The 17,781-nt window shown below is 45.5% G+C and overlaps 1 protein-coding gene across 2 annotated transcripts in view; it reads left to right on the top strand.

Moving 5' to 3' along the window:
• The window catches only part of pros (homeobox protein prospero), a 38,265-nt gene extending 20,983 nt beyond the window's left edge, over window positions 1-17,282 (top strand). For both annotated transcript variants that reach the window (XM_086972439.1, XM_022850409.2), the window contains 2 exons: window positions 14,564-14,708; window positions 15,305-17,282. In XM_086972439.1, the coding sequence (XP_086828565.1) occupies window positions 14,564-14,708; window positions 15,305-15,484 (325 nt within the window). In that variant the 3' untranslated portion in view covers window positions 15,485-17,282. The remainder of the gene's footprint in view (window positions 1-14,563; window positions 14,709-15,304) is intronic.
• The last annotated feature ends 499 nt before the right edge of the window (window positions 17,283-17,781 follow it).

Genomic DNA, 17,781 nt, shown 5'->3' with positions numbered 1-17,781 from the left:
CTACTACTACTACTACTACTACTACTACTACTACTACTACTACTACTACTACTACTACTACTACTACTACTACTACTACTACTACTACTACTACTACTACTACTACTACTACTACTACTACTACTACTACTACTACTACTACTACTACTACTACTACTACTACTACTACTACTACTACTATAAACTTCGTCGTCTTCGGCAACAACAACGACGACTACAACTTTTACTTCGGAATGATTGTATTGATGATGACAACAGAGACGACGATGGCCAGAAACATACGTTCCTATGCCTGCCGTTTTGGGGGTCGACTGATGTTTCGTTGGCCGGGCAGCTGGTCGGCTCGCTCCGTTGCTCAGGAGCGATCTGCTTGCTTCTTTGTCCGTCTCGGTTAGGCCACGCCAATACATATGGTATGACGGTGATCTAAGCAACGTGGCTCGTTTTCGTCGTAGCTTTACTCGTAGAAAGGTACATCTACAGCGAGTCCTTCTAATAGCAAAAGCGGCCACAGCAGCAAGATCCCAGTAAGCGTCTTAATCGCTATCACCAGTTGTGCGAACCGCGTTTCGTTAGCGGTCCACGTAAATACAGGAAACGCGCATAGGTGAGACTGGATTCACGATGTATTAGTTGGCGCTACTATAGTACAAATCGGTGGTACCATCACCTATCGTATTATATATACTATGTGGTATATGTTGGAGGACGGGTTGACGGTTATCTGTTACCTGTTCCGGCGTTTCTATTTTTTCGTGTCGTTCTCGCTTTGTTGTCCCATTTCATCTGGGTCGATGTCCCATCCCCCCCTCCGATGTCTGAAAGTACGGGGTTCTCGGTTGGACGCATCTTCTTCTATTCTAGCGGCAGCCTGTAGGAGGCGGGCGGGCGGGCTGGCGGGCGGACAGTGTCGGATCGAGCCCTCGCGTTGACTCGAAGCAGCGGTTTCCGTCGGACTCATTCAGCTCATTGCTACCCATGGTAAAATGCTGTTCTATAGACGCGTATATTTCTGTAGTGCATACGTTAGTTTTCGTGAAAGAGAAAAGATTCGACCGAGCGTGTCGTAGCAGGCGGAGGTCGACATTGAAAAGATGGCTCGATGGCCGACTTGGCAGTAAAGGCAGCCACTGGCATTGTTCTGCTTAATATTTCCCTTGAAGAGGCACAAGCATCGTGTCTGATTCCGTATTCCTTTAGTAGGGCAGGCTCAGATTGACAGAACATACCATATAAGCAGATACTATGTTAGTTCTTGTAGATATTTTGTTTTTGCATATTTCTTGGCATATGTCTACTTGGCCTAAGTACATATGTACAATTCCATCGAAAAAAAGACTGTTTTTATCTTTTATGTCTTAGTGCTAACTAGCCGTTGATCGTGTGTTGCTACTATTATTATCATTATTAAACTTCTACTATATAATTGGCAGCAGCTGTCGCTATGGATTTGTAAACGCATCATATGTGCATCAGACCTGAGGTCGCAGTTATCGCCGGTCAAACAGATGTACCGTGGCACCGCCGATATGCGCACCGTCAAGTGTTCATGAATCGTTCGTGCAGCGACACTATGTGATATATCGCCCGGCAGAGACGGCTAATGGCTAGACGATTTGACCTCTACCCTGAGATGAGCCCTCGTGTAGCCGCAGTCACAATGGCATAATGTTTTCTTCCCTAACGGGGTCATAAGCGGAAAGCTTCTGAACTGATCAGATACTCAGACGGCTTGCAGACACCTCAGACATGTCTGATTTTTCTTCGCAAGGAGGATTGTTGTCGCTAGCCGACGAAGACAAAATAGAAAAGGAAGAGTCAGCACCGTTCGATGCGCTAGTTCAGAGCCACAAACGTCAGCAGGGAGTTCTTAGCAGGTAACCGACGGGTAAAGATTGGTTGGCCAGTTCATGAACCACGACCCTGCGGACCTTCCCAGTCTGACTAGACTGCTAAGCGAGTCGAGTTGTGCTCCTAAGAGTCTGACTGCTCTCTCCGGAAACTTGGAGCAACAATATCGGCTCGGGCTGTTTGTCTTAGACTTGGTGCTAGATTTCGGGTGTCTGGCTACCAGAGGAGCTCGCCTTCTCGGAGAAGTTGTTCTGAGGTTTCTCTTCTCAGCAGTTATAACAGCCAAGGCGGTGACGGCTGTCGGTGTGCTCCGAGATCGGAGATCCGTTTCCTTTGCACACGTCACACTGCCAAACTTTCTGGCCGGGTCAGGTCTAAATTCGAGTTCGGTGGGCCCGAGCAGCAGCATCCGGATATGATGTACCCTAATACCTTAGATAGGTCGGTGCGGGTCTCATTTCGATGTGAATTACCTTCTTTAGGTCGATATATTGATAGCGAGTCACGGTGCTGATTGCAGCTGTTCGATTCAGTGGCCTTCACAACCTAAATGTCCCCTGGAGCATAAGTGTTGCAGGTTGAACGGTCCAGCATATTCATCGGCTTATTCGATTGTTGTTGATCGCACATCCTGAATTTCAAGTCTGTATAACACGATCAAATATAGACAGTCCACCGGACTTTGGTCGGTCCAAGGATATCTGTAATCCAGTATCGTATATTGCAATTTAGATGTTTATGTACATCAAATGTGAACTATGCCTTTAATGAAAAGGAGAATCGAGTCTAAGGATTGAGCAAGGATAGGTAGACGGAATGTTTGTAGATTTGCTATCATCTCATTATCAACATACCTTTTAGTGGATGCCCAATTTAAATCTACTTGTTCAATAATACTTTTGTCGTTCAGTTATGTCAAACACAAGCCCAATTGTGTCAGGGTCTATAATATTCTAACGGGGTTTACGAAGCGAGATATTTTTGCCATTGCTTAGCACGTTCCCGCCTATGTCGAATCTTGTTATAGTTATCATTTCTGTTGTTATTGAAAGTGTTCTGTTCTGACTTCGTAAAATAATACCAATTGCGTCGCGAGACCAGTCGTGTTGTCGTCACCAGAGTGAATTGGAAGCCCCGGACGAACGAGCAGCTGGTTTTCTTCGACGGATCCCCTAAATCTCTGTTGTCTCCTGATCCAATGGCTGTTAAGTCGTTTGGGCCGTCGATCAGTAATCAGTCATACAAAAAGAAATCTAGCGTACGATACATGCCAGTACCAAGATGAGAGATGGGTCGGTGGATCGCGCAGCGTAACTGCCTTTTTTCTCTTTTTCTATTCTATATAATACAAAGTGTCCATACGCAACAGATAAAGCGGCTACAATCGTACCGAGTAAACAGCGACAGACCAGCGATCGCGACTACAACTTACCCCGCGCTGGCATTGTCAGAAGCCAGGGGAGAAGACGCGTGTGAGAGATTAAACGTAAAAAAAATAAAAGCAACAGGCGATAGAGTATAGGAAAGCGACGGGAGTGAGGAAAAGGTGACTATCTCCATCAGTCCACCATGAACACTTCATGCAATACTCTTGCCGCGACTCAGGCCGACAACGAAAGAGCAGTAGTAATTACGAAAGCAAGAACGGCAACCGAAATTACTGAATGGACTCCGACAACGTTTCTGGGGCAAGCGACTACTCCAACGGAAGAAAGTAACGAAGATATTTCGTGAGCCATTACTAGCCCTATATATAGCACTTAACGATGGTGCAAATAAGCGTTTTACCCGTTGATCTTGTGGTAATCGACCAGCGACTGTAGCACCATGTAGTAGCCGTAACTGCGGTAATTTTCCGCTAGTTTCTAACGCTAACCGGGTCAACTCAACGGCTCTTGAAATCATTGGGGGAGTAGTATGAACGAATGTAGCGTGAAGGTGCGCACCAACTTCGTTTTGAGAAGTCCATCACCATCATAACCAGTGATGGAAACGCCTACATCAAGCCCGTCATCGAATGACGAGCAATTGGCCGTGTGCCACGTTTTGAATCGGTTGTATGGCCACACCGGTAAAGGAAACCTCCGATCAGAAGCCATCCTAAAACTGAAAAAGCCAACACGAGCTACAACCGCATAACAGCTAAAGAAATACTGCTTTGAGAGGCTCTTTGATCAGCTGTTCGAGGCTGTATTCGATTTCTCCTCCTTTTCCTCGGAGATCATGGGCATTCGTTTGATTGTCTGGTACTCCTGGCTCGTTTTTCTGCTAAGCCAATTGAGCAGCGTCTTAAGACTCGCCCACAGACCACGGTGGCAGCCACCATGGCACAATACGCATTCGGTCTTCAGTTAGCTATAGACATCAGACGCCGGTATAAGCGACATGCGATCCATGACTCAGATATCCGCGAACCGACAAAGGCTCGGATAGTCGAAGCATAGTAAAATATAGCTGTAACTGCCGTCGCAGTTGGTTCCGTTGCTGAAGTCAAAAGTGAAAGCGACGGCCGGTCCCGTTGTCGTATGGCAGCAAAACAGCGAATGCCATCTGGTCGCCAAGTGAAACGACGAGCGAGCGAGCGAGCGAACGAACGAACGAACGAACGATGCTAAAGGAACGCTTCGTTGGGCCCGCTAGGAAGGGATGATTCGATAAGTCTCAAGCGCTTGTTGTTGTCTGCTTCGAATAAATACCGTGGTGGCCGGTATCTGCTAGGTACCAACTGTACAATACTGAAGTTAGCAGCGAGCAGAAAGGCAGAGGGTTAGTTAGAAGGTGAGGGTGGGAAAAAGGATGAATCTACGAAAGGGGATGCGTTTTAGAGTGAACTAGCGTACCCGGTTAGAGAATGAGCTCATCTCATCCTTTTTCCATATGTGCTTATGGGGACGAGTCCTGCATAGGCGGCCATTGGAGTTTTGTTGTAGTAGTAGTAGTAGTGGCTGGTTTTGTTGATGCTGGTGGTGTTCTTGTACTACTCTCCCAGGAGATACTATGCAGGTTCGACTAAGTAAAGCCGAACAGCTAAGCAGCACATTTCGTAGTCAAACGAAGCCTAGGCAAAGGAGAGCTAAACAAGCTGACTCCTCTGCGTCGTGTAAGTTCCGATCACGTCGGCTGGTCGGACACGCTTGACCGCGTTAATGTAACCCCTAGCGGGCCTTCAGGGGTGCTGCTGTATTCGGTAGACGCGCGCTTCACAGAGGCAGGCACGGCATCCGCTGCAGTTAAGATGCACTGGCCAACAGTGCTCTGTGGAGGCTAGAGGAGACAGAAAAGATCAACCTGGAGCTTGGGACAGCTTGAAGCCTGCCCAGCGCCTAGAAATCTGTGAGTTGAAATGAGTCCCTGAGTCACTGAGGCGCGTTCCGCTTGGTGCCCTATGCGTGCTAGACTAGCGCACCCGAATCTTCTAAACGTGTGTAGGTAAAACCAGCAGTCTGCTAGAGTAGGTGGTGCCAGGCAGACTACCCAAATCTGCAGTAGCATCTACCGTTGCCACTGCTGCCTTCGTCATCATCATCATAATTGTTATCATCGAAGTCATCGTTGAGTTCCTGACCTGACGAAAGCGACGCCACCGGATTCTGTGAAGTTCCCTCTCATGGGTCTTGCGCGTGGGTCGCTTGACTGCATTAGCCGGATCAGAGGGCAGGAGCAGCTATGGAGTTGCCGCTGCCGCGACGAAATCAGACGGGTGCCAAAAGTGCATGGTACCGGCTACGTTGCTTCAGCAGGCCCTGCGGCTTGCCTCAGGTTGCTGACTTGCTTGGTTCGCCTGCTGGCGGGCTTGAAGAGATGGTGTTAGTCGCCCTCGTTGTTCCTAGAGGACAATAGCAGCAGAAGCAGTGGCAGCGGAGCGACTAGGAAGTGGCTTGAGGACACGGTAGTCACGAAGCGTGTCCCCGAGGAGCCATTAGATAGATAGCGGTAGGACGCTGTGACTGCAGAAACTCTGGCAATGGTGGCTTAGACGACTCCAGTCCGCCATAGATATTATCATCATTGAGATGGCCAAGAAGACCTACTACTCATCGTTCAGGCATAAAGCTAAGTTTGTCTGCGGGGCTCGCAGAGCGAAGCGTCTGATAGGCTACAACTAGCTACTAGATCGTCCGAGGAACGCCCAATCATAGGGTCACAGGTCACGTCGGTGGCCATGTTTGGTGCGTTGCCTAGCGACATGTTAGGCATCAGACGAACAGGAGGTAATAGAGGGGGAGAATCCAGCAAAGGTACACACCACAAGCAGCCGACAGGCATGGTCCCGGTGCCACCAGATCGGCATTACCCTTCTATCTTCAAGTAGGAGCCGACGGCAGGGTTAGGGGGCCGTTTCTACTGTTCAGGACATCAGGTCCCCAAAGAGATACCAAAGGGCCCGGTCGCCGGCTGGACAAGACCAAGTTCACTTTATAAGCTATTACCTTCGGACGTAGCGGCGGGTAGCAACGACAGTACCGGTTGGGGTAGAGCTGAAGCTGTCGGTTTACCACCGTTATCCTATTCGCTGGCCTGTTGGGGAACGACTCTAGCTTTACAAAGCCTGCTTCACGGTTTGTCCTGGGCTCGCTTTGGGGCAGGGCAATGGGTGGTGTTCCGACGTGATCTGGAGACACCGCAACCACCGCGACTCAGGACGCCGAACTCGCTCAGGACTCAGGAGAACCCATGAAAGTACTAGATGAGAATGAGAACGCCTAGGAGAAAGCACCATGGAGCTGGGAGCTAAATAGTCATCTGTGTGATAATCAGTACATGATGAGAAAGACGAAAAGCAACCTTTGGGCTAAACTTAGAGTAAGCAGCAATAGGAACACATTTGTTCGAATACATATACGCTTCTAAATTTTCAGTGTACTTTAATGAAGTAAATCTCTGATGTATAATTAGTATCGTACATTTCGTACGCTCGATGCGTTCGAAGGGAAATTTCTGGAACTGTAGAGGATTGTGGGATTTGAACTATCCTCTACAGTGATATGCTAGGATGAATAGCTCCTAGTCACCTCAAGACCGTTGAGTATTGATCAGATTAGACGTTCAAGATAATACTCCCCAGGCCTTTAGGTTCTATGGTAAGCATTTTCTTGAGCCGTTGGTTATAGGCAGAAGCGATTGCAGTAACAGCGATTGTTGCCATTGCTTGACCCGCAATGCTGTCCATTGGCATAGAAATTTCCGTGCAGATTTCCCTGTAGACGGATATACACGTATCTTTTAATCTGCAGCCCGTATTGCTGACTTTGCGGATCTTGATTTGGTCGGCGGATGCTTTAAAAAGGATTGAATACACCGACCGGCGACACCTAACAAGAAGGATAATTATAAGACATTTCTCGAAGCGTCGCCAACAATGTAACGATAACTGCTATTACACTGTGACTCGATAACTTTATGACGTAAAATCATAATTTTACTGTCGATTTCCGTATCGAGCTCATACCGATGCACCGCTATGTCCAACCATCACGTACACGTGTAGATTAGGTATACGCAAGCCGGACTGCGTTGGGAAATATCTGTCCGAGACAGGTGCACTTAGCAGAAATAGTTGATTTTAGTAAAAGGATATTTTTATGCGAGTAATAGACGTCGCTGGCGCAGACGCTTGGCAAAAGGTCGCCCCTGATCTGAGCCATGACGGGAACGCAGGCTGTAAAATCGATCGATTGTTGGTACAGCAGATCTTACACATGACGTTCTCCATAGTATCGGTAGTTAGCGGAACATCATACTAGTGAATATCGTCAGTCGAATCGAAGTTACTATCCCGAAGCGGTGGCCGAGAGAAAACTTCACGGGACAGTGGGGCACTGCACCTGAGCACGATGAAACGCAATCGTCTGGCATCGTTTGTTTCTCTTATTGTTATTGCTGTCCAGTCGGATTGCCGGTTTGACTTTGAAACGAGCCTACTACTGTTAGGTCATGTTTGCCGCGTTTGGATCGATTCTGGTTCCGTGGGAGAGCTAGCTCCGGTAGGCTGTCGTGGGCGACGGTTTCGTCGACGTCCTGCCGACTTCTGCCGTTTTCGGTTCAATTTACCTAGTAACTTTTGACGGAGCCTGTCGCCTATCCAACAGAGCGGGATCGCTGAAATGCCGATGGTTCTAGTCCACTGCGTTTGGTGAAATACTCAGCCTGACGTCGTATGACGCTACCTAATCAATCGTCTGCTTTCGTTCGCCTAATTTCGTCCGATGGAGCATTGCGGACGGCATCGAACGCTACGTCAAGTGGACCATTGCAGCTGTCATTGGCATTTAGTAAAATGTGTTATTTTTGCTTATTCATATATGTGCCACTAGCAGGACTCAAACTAGGAACCTCACAACCTTGTCGGCCGGAGATCGAACAACATATGCACAGGCAGTAACAAAATACGGCCCGTGGTAATAATAACAAAGTCCGCGTGAAACGGGTAACGTAGTTGTGTAGGCAAATCTATATGCAGCAATGTAAAATACTCTATGTATAATCAGTTTATATAATTCTATGCGATGGCTTACGTGCAGCAAACGGGATTATCAGCTTTATCGTTCGTCTTCCATTTAACAAAAATCGTGGGTAACATCTTCAGAGCTACACGACGCGCCTCGATGTCGCCCTGAACTTCAGTTGTAAAGCGGACACAGCACTTGTTTATATGTTGGCCTCAAGAATCGTGACTTATGCAACCGTTAAATTTTAAGAATTCAGCGAGTCACAGAGTTGACATGCATCATCTATACTTCGAAACACTTCTACCGTCTGCGGTGACCGTGATGGAAGTGCGTGAGCACCCATAGCTACCACAATCTCGATCTTCACTGCTCTTTCTATGTATGTTTATGTAACGTATTCTACTGTGTTTACCATTCGCGCGAACATTGTTATGGCTTCGCCGGTGGACGATCCGCCGCGGGACCCCTATTCTGTTTCTGGTAAGCAAGCAATAAGTGGCCATCCGTAATGTCATTCTTCGTCAAAGCATTACTACTACTACTACAATGATCCCACCGACCTATCGGACCATCGAGTATCCAAAGACAAAATAATAGAATTAATAATCAATAGGAGGACGCTGCTGAAACACCCACAGGTGGCCGATCAGACAACATCCATGACGTTAAATCAAAATGAGACAGATGAACGTCCAGCTTTTGATTGGTCGTGGCCGATTTTATCATTTGCCGTCCGGGGCTGTAAGCATCGTTGAGACGCCGTTAACAGCAAGAATAATATTATGATTGCGGTGACGCCGACACGATAGCAGCAGTTTGATCAGTCCGTTTCATCGGTGAACAACATTGCAACGACGTTAGAAAAACTGCGACCAAGCAAGTTACGTATGACGTTTCTGCGTTTACCTGTGAATGATCCTCTCTTTATTCAGCCGACGCTCAGACCGAATGTCAAAGAGAACACGCTAAGTAAACAACGTAAAGGTACATGACACAGCAACAGCGCCCGCAGCGACGCAATAGGACAAGCGACAACCAACAGCAGTCGCCGATAACAAAACAGAACAACGCGTTTTTCTGTCATAGAAAAGAGCGTAAGCTGCCACGTAATCGCAGGACACGGTGAAGGCGCTGACTGCGAAAAAGCGGTACGAGGCCTCCACTGCCACCGCTTCTATAACGCGCTCATAGACAGTTTCCCTTTGAGTGAGTAGTTTTGTCTACTTGTGATAGGTGATTATTGACTGGTGACTAGTAGTGTGGTGGTAAACTATTGTGGGTAAGACCTGGCCACCGTCCTCCGGCAAGCAGCACACTTGCCTTAGCTCAACCTTATTTTAGGGTTCGGATAAGCTATAGTATTAGAATAAAACTCTATAGGATTCTACTTCGCCACTCGAAAAATTCAAGACAAGGACAAAAAGAGAATACATTTAAAACATTTCCTTCACCTATGGAATCATCGTCGACTTTACGATGTAGATAGACGGCAAGCAATTGCTTCTATTATTCGTTTTTTGTTTTTGGCCTGCTTTTGTCCTCTGTGGTCTTCGTTCGAACGGGGCTTTACCAGCAGCCTGCGATAGAGGAGTGCCGAAGTTTTTGCAAAAGAGGCGAACACAAAGGCGGCCCGAACAGGGAAATTTTTCATAGTCGATCATAAGCGCCCCGTACGTACTTCGTCGACTTGCAAGGTATGGAACATTATTGCTCACTACTGATGCCCGTCTGCTTGCAGTTAGATGATTCAGTGGTGTATGTTATTGGTAGCAGCGTCATGTAAAAGGTTAATAGTATAATGGGCTATCGGCGACTTGATCGAAAGTTCGGGAGCTTCAATATTTTATTAGATCATCTATGGTCCATCTTTCGTGGTATTCTGGGACAGGACATTGGGTCGGGTTTTGGCGGAGTTCACCGTTTGCTCGGCCAACACCGTAGGACTGAGCAAGAGTAACGAATAGATCTTGTTAGCTCCTGAGAAGCCTGACGGTTGTCGTCGTCGCTGCAGCAGCCCGCAGAACCCTTGGCCATGGCATGGAACTTCTGCTCTTGGTACGCCCGTCAAGTCTCTGAACGACAACTTCGTTGCCGTCGCTTCTGCCACAGTGAAAGCTGCGCTTTGGCCAGATGTCGGAGTTACTCTCGATTTATGGGAGAGCCACTGTTCCATAGAGCGACCGATTGCTTGTACCAGCTCCTCACTGGGGTGATGTCTAAAAGGAGCTGAGCGACTTGGAGCACCCGCAGCAGCGGGCGCCATCGCTGCAGACTCGAATAGCAGTCTTCTCTGCTTTGCTCTTCGTTCTTTTCGACACAGGACTTTAGTGAATGAAGCGAGTTAAAGAATCAAAAAAAAAAGTACGACTTAGGCAGGAAGTACTCTGGGCCTCTCAGATCTTTCGATCGGTGCGGGAGCGGCACAGCCTTCTACTCGGGCCATAGCTTTCCGCAATAGTCACTGCACGGGACGGAACCAGTCGGAAATTTCTGTGCAGTAGGAACATCGATCGAATGCGGTTCCTAAGCGCATATATATATATATATATATATATATATATATATATATTCAAGTCCTTTACACTTTTTAACTTGAGAACTTCACAGCTAAACGACCTGGTGCTTATTGATTACGTAAGAACGAACACGTTTTAGTTTCGAGCACTATGCAAACTATGTAAGCCGTTTGCCAATGATCTCAAGTGTTTCTGACATCATCAGTACAATGGTTAGACTTTAACGCTGAAACAAAGTCGATGCGGCCTTCGATTTCGCTTATGCAATAATAATTATTTTGCATAAAGAGCTATTGATTGGCATCAATAGTTAACAAGAGAGTAATAACTACTACTCAATCACTTCGACCTGCAGCCATGCTGTTCCCGTCAAATCAACGTGACGTTTCGTCTACGGCGTAAACCTTCAATTATTATATCATATATAAAAACGAACCGTTCTACTATCTACTGGATCTCTTAGGCATCCTTGATAATGACATAGTAAATCTGTTTTCAAATAGTTTTTTCTTAGGTTAATGGATTGATCTACTGGTTGCTATGACAAAAGTCAGCAAACAGCAACAGGTTGATTTATCTTAGTCATTAAGCAGTTCGCCATAGATCGCTTATGCGGTGTAAGCACTGGTTAAACAATATCGGTACTATCTACTGTTCGAACGTCCCGTAGCTTCCCCACCGCGGAAAAATGAACATTGTCAAATACAGATAATCCTTGTGATGACGCTGATGGTGATGATGCAGTGGCCGTCTTGCATGGCACGATGCAGTGGCGCACTGTTGACCTAAGTGTCAGTTATAGCCGAGGTATGCTAGAGATGGTTGGAATTCAACGGTATTATGGTTAGGCCTTGCATAGGTCATCCATCGATTGGCCATAGTCCATCATTCACTAAGGGATATATCGTGAGCCTCATACCAGCGGCGGCGTTTTCCTAGCGGTGCATCATTTCATTTCCGTCATCCGTTTTGTCCCTCGGGAAAGTATCAGTTGATTTCGCTCGCTGAATAGATATACCGTTCATTTCAGGCTATAGGCTTCTGATCATAGCAACTCTGGAACCGGATTCAGCTTATCGAGCATTTCGTGCTCATCATTTACATACCAACCGCCTGTTAATTGTAGCTCGATTAATGCTAATTCTATAGCGGGCAATTGTACCATCTTTTACTAAATATCACGTTTGGACAGTGGCGAGAATGATTTTCTGTCGACGGCAAGGCATACAAGTATATGTGCGTATTGCGGTACAATGATTCATTATTCGTTAACTACAGTCTGTGCCATTTTGTATTTGTTAAATTGACCTAACCTATCGAGGGAATCTAGATAATGTTTTCTCATAAAGACTGGCATCCTTGTTCGTATCGACTTGGCGTTCAAGCATCATGATGGATATTTCTTAAATTTTCGAGACCTTCTTTATACCAGAATAACTAGTGTTGTAATGTACACATTCGTGTGTTTGGCTACCCCCGACTACCCAAGCACGCGTCTCCTGTCAATTGCAGTTATCCTGTCTTATCCTTTCAATATTATTTTCGTTCCTCGCTACTCTGACGTTCCTGACCGACTGTTTCGCACGGAGATTCGATCGAGCCTTCAGGTGGATATATGTGCACAGGCATCTCACCGTCGTTAAGTCCGACGGAAAGCTAGCGCTTCACAGTTACTAATACTACTACGACTCTTGTACTACTACGAAATTCTACGTTCATTGATCTCCCCCCCCCCGCCCCTCCAAAAAAAAACCCCATTCCCAAAATTACCCCACCCCAATCTCTGTCCTCAATGAATGTCGTACGATGTTTTCTCGTTCTTCTGGCGATGGAAGCGGCACTGCCTTCACTACTTTAGGCTACGAGAAGGCGCATAGAGAGAACGAAACCTGACAGCATCGACATCAAGGCAGATCAGCCATAGGAACCACTGTTCAAGGTTGCTGACCCTTAGGAAGTATGGCGAGGGGGTGAAACGGATCAGTGAGAAATGGGTCCGGACTGTCTATCGATCATTATTAGGCATTTTGATCATTATATATATATATATATATATATATATATTTCTATCAGTTCCTTTTAACTGAACAGGACCAATAAGGAAAGCATGATTTCTGCTTTCTTTTCCCTATTTGCGGTATGGCATGTTTATTATTGCTTAATATTATTATCCATACATTAATAACTATGTAGCAGCTGGCTATTAGTTTGTATGACGGTACCATGCGCTCATTCAAATGAACGTTACTGCACCTTCTCCAAGATGATGCAGCCATGGTACATCTCTCGTTCTTAATCTTGGGCTCACCGCGAGTTTCTCACCGCGTAAAAACTCCACTTCCCTGAGAATGAAGAAGCAGCCGGATTTGAATGAAGGCAGAACCGGCACTCCTATCGGATCTTGTCTACCTCGTACTGGGCTCCTTTCCTGCACTCAGTACTTCCCCCTTGCGCCTTTACTCTGAGGTCAGGCGAAGTATAGGAGCGTCCGAGGTTAACTGTCTCAGGCGGCATAGTCCTAGCGCTCTGATGTCCTTCGTTCATCTCCTTCGACTGGAGCCACTTTTCTTCTCCTCAGAGGTTCCTCCAAGCAACCGCCGCTTTCGCCAAAGTCTGCCACGCTGGCGAAAAGTAGCTCGCCAGCCCCTCGCCTGTAATGACAAGAACACAGGATCGGACTAACCGCGTGACTTGCACAAAAATCCATCTCTAACGTCTTCCAATCATAAATATATATATTTACTTCGATAAAAAGGGACTCGCGGTCGCTTGCTAACGGTCGTATCTGAAATCTTCTCAAGAGTTGACGATAGCTGATTTAAGCTTCCTAATCTTTGTCCTTTAATGTATTGGAGTTTAGAATCCAGTGTGTTAACATTGAAATAGTGCACTGCTTAATGTGATCTCTCCATACATTCGTGGGATGAGACGATCGGCAATTGTTTTTGAGACAACATTGTTATTCCCAGTTCGATAGGTTTTTTATTTGATTGTGCTGCTCTTGTGGCAAGCAATGCTCCAAATAGGGAAAGTAGAACCACGTAAAAGCCAGCCCATATGAGAGCCCAGTGTGCCAGTATAAAAGCCGTTTATATCTCAAATGATTTGCTAACGGATTTTGAAATTACTGAAGCTGCCTAAATGAAAATTGCATTTCATGTAAATATGTAATTGGAAACATTTCAAATGTTTACAATTACATATTTACTTCAAAAAAAAACGGGTCCTAAGGTATAGTTATGACCAAGAATTTTTAGCAATGTACATACAGCATAAAATTGCTTATTAAAATCGTTCATATCGAAACTATTTGTACTAGCGGATGATAGGCCGGAGGAGATACTTCCAAGAATTGGACGAGGCTAATTTTACAAATCATGTCGATTAGAGCCTTAAGAGCCTTTGAGGTGTCGTCACACGAGCACTACGATTAAGAAAGACACTAGGCCGATATAGATCTTTGCGGTGACATCGCTATATTTACCTAACGACCAAGTCCTTACAACATCAAAGATTTACCTTACGGTAGTTGCTAAACAGACGAAATACATCATCGTTCTCTGGTTTAATTATATCGATCTTGTAGTCCTTTATACACGGTTGTCGAGACAACTTGGAACAACAACTGCTCGATATGTTGGTAATAATGTAATGAATGAATAAATAAGTCATCCCAATGAATTAATTATATGATTGTTGAGTAATTTCTATATCTGAACATTTGTATTTGATCCCGTTCTGCGACAGGGAATTTTACTACATTCAAATGGAGAAGTACGCCCGGCAGGCGATCAGCGAAGGCGTTCGTAACGCCGAGGACATTCGAGTTTCTCACGACTCGGAACTTCTTCGTGTACTCAACCTCCATTACAACCGGAACAATCACATCGACGTAAGTTACATAACGTATATGTATACACAACATTTTATAGTAGGAATCGTAAAGGCGATACCAAAACAAAGCGCTTTTGCTTAGTAATGGAAATGCCATTAGTAAGAACGAGATTATTCGATGTCTGGAGGCTCAGGACATCGTTTAATTCTATTGTCTGCTACATCTGTAACTCTGCTCTTTGCACAAAGTGGGTCATGTGTTTATGATCCTAGAAGTTTCACGGCTCGTCCATTTGAATTTTGGTTTATGCGTGGAACTACTTCAAAAATGGGGACGATTTGTGGATCGGTTATGGGGACTAGCGCCGACGGCTGGACCCAAGATCAGTTCTCAGTTCTATTTCCAGGCTTCATCTTGAAGCGTTTAGTCCTATCCTTACAGTTTAAGTTATCCCGTAACTGGGGCACGTGCTTCATTTCGGTATTGACATAACTACGTGCACCATATTGGCTATTCAAAGACGACGCAGGAAATAGTTGCATTAATTAACCGACCTACAGCGCATGTTTGAATTGACTGACGACGTTAATCGTTTTGTCTTGTTTTTCTTCTTCGTTTTTGTTTGACTTTTTACTTATTTTCTGTCGTTTCAGGTTCCAGAAAACTTCCGCTTTGTGGTGGAGCAGACCCTCCGTGAATTTTTTAAGTCGATTCTCGCTGGGAAGGACCAGGAACAGTCTTGGAAAAAGGCTATCTACAAAATCATTGCCAGGCTGGACGACAACGTGCCCGAGTATTTCAAATCGCCCAACTTTCTCGAGCAGCTCGAATAAAAACTCTCAGTTACAGACTTGCATAGATATATCGTACGTACGAAATAGGCGACAACAGATAGACGGAACTAGAAGGAAAGACACAATTCAGACCAATCGATCATTCAATCTCGAACCCTCGCAGACCTCAACGACCTCAGCAACTGCCCGAACATCAGGGACCGCCGACATCAGCATTAAGAAAACTGCCGACAAAACTCTATATAAGCAGCAACATTCAAACGTAGCGCTACTATCCACTAATAAGCATTATAATGATAGTAATTATAATTCTTCAAATAACAATGAGATTGTTACCATGCCAGGTTGGTCAACCGAAATCACAGCAGGCTTTCATTGAACGTATCAGAGCTAATAACCAGAAAGCGTCTTTCTCTTATGTGACAACGGCAACAAGGATAAGAGCTACTCCACCACAGAGACAAATCGAATTGAAGCTATGTGCGATAAACGAGCCAGCCATATCAATCAATTGATTAATCAGCACTATGATAATGATTTGCATCGAGCCAAAGCAATCAAATAGCTAGGGTACAGCCGGAATAAACAAGTTGGACTGCCCCCCACTCAGCCTACTGTGACTGGGTGGCTATGCAGCCCCCCTCCAAACGGCCAATGCAGTAAAATTTTGCTAATACGAGCCTCGACCAACGACCATCGAGCAACTGATCAACATCATCATCACATCGAGGACCCAGTAGTAGCTATAATAGGAACAGAGGAAAAGTGCAGGAAATGCAGTAAGCAAAGACCCACAGAAACAGCACACAGCGCTGTGGTGTACTGCGCAACGACGAGATGTATCGTATTGACAACCTCTACAGAATTAATGTCGACAACTAACGGGAAAGAAAACGCCGAACGTTCCAATCCGAGCTTTAGCTCATTGCGGAAGCAGGTTACTTTGGCGGAGTCAAAAGAAGTGCTTGCCTTCGTCACGCCCTTCGCAATAGACGAAGGAACAGGAACTACGATCATGGTCAGACAAATAACTACAGAATGTATATACGGGCAAAGCAGCAGCAGCAGCAGCAGCAGCAGCAGTGTGGTAGACGATGTAATTAATAAGGACAGTTTACGAATATGGTGCAGATCGACGTGATTAGGACGGTTAGAAGACCGTTTTTGTGGCAGGGGGAAGGGAGGGATGGGGAAAGGCAAGCGCCAATAAGAAAAACGTAGCGGAGCCACCGTGCATTACGATATGCGCGGCTTGATTGCCAAGGCAAAGCGTGAAAACAAAGTGGATCAGAGAAGAGGATAACAGATAGATGATATCAACAATCATTGACTACGATCTCGAGATGCAGCAATTGCCTACAACGTCGATTTAAATGATGAGAGATGCATGGAAAAAGATATCCTCAACGCTGTCTGGCTAAGGCGGACAACATTTTCAGGAAGCCGAAAAACCGGAATAAAAACAAATATAATAAAAAAGAAGCGTGGAGAAGCGCATTCTAAGACCGTGCTAGCTCTTACCAGCGAGGGCGCCGAAGACATCGCGCCACGACTTAAGTTTCTATGACGAACAAAAAAACAGACGAAGATCTTTAGACAAAAAGAGTAATTACAGCTAATAAGGAATAGACATATCCGTAATAAAAGGAACGACTAAAACAACAAACCAACAATGAAGAACAGCAGTGGAAAAAGAGCGCAAAGGGAACATTTTTCCCGTTCGGCACAAAACCAAAGAATGGCTAAATAGTTTGTTTACCTTTTAATGTTGCTTTTCATCAAAAAGAAAGTTCATAAAAGAGGTAAACCACTAATTCTCATTTAAAAAAATCGAAAAGCTTAGTTTCGTCCAGCAGGCTACCTGCTCAGTCCCTAACAACGTCGCAGTTAGCCCTCGCAAGAGAAGATTTGCTTTCCACATCGGAGCTAATTGTGATAACGTTCCTTACAACAGTATGAGCCGAGGTCGTAGAAGGCCTCAAAAACAACGCTTCGAATGAATAAGCCTTTCGTAGAGTCTCCGTCGCGTCGTGTATCCTTAAAGCCGCAAATATTATTCGTAATTGACCCGTTTCGACGGGATATCGTCCGTGATTAGAAATATCGAGAACTCTCGGGGGCTTCATACGTGTTCTCGATTCCTTCGTGAGCCTTTCGTAAACTTTGTAGGCTCGATCCGTCATTTTCTTATTTTTTCGTTTTTTGAGATATTTAGGCGCTGAGTGTCTCGTGTGTAGCACTATTACGTACTGCATTCATTTCATTACGTTGTGCTCCTTGTAGAATAAGCCAAATTTATTGTTTGCCTACTTATTTCTTAGTAAATTTAATTACCT

Source organism: Varroa jacobsoni, unplaced genomic scaffold (genome assembly GCF_002532875.2).
Source record: "Varroa jacobsoni isolate VJ856 unplaced genomic scaffold, vjacob_1.0 scaffold_1458, whole genome shotgun sequence".
Lineage (NCBI taxonomy): Eukaryota > Metazoa > Arthropoda > Arachnida > Mesostigmata > Varroidae > Varroa > Varroa jacobsoni.
Note: the sequence above shows the minus strand (reverse complement) of the source record. Positions and strands in the feature narration are given on the sequence as shown.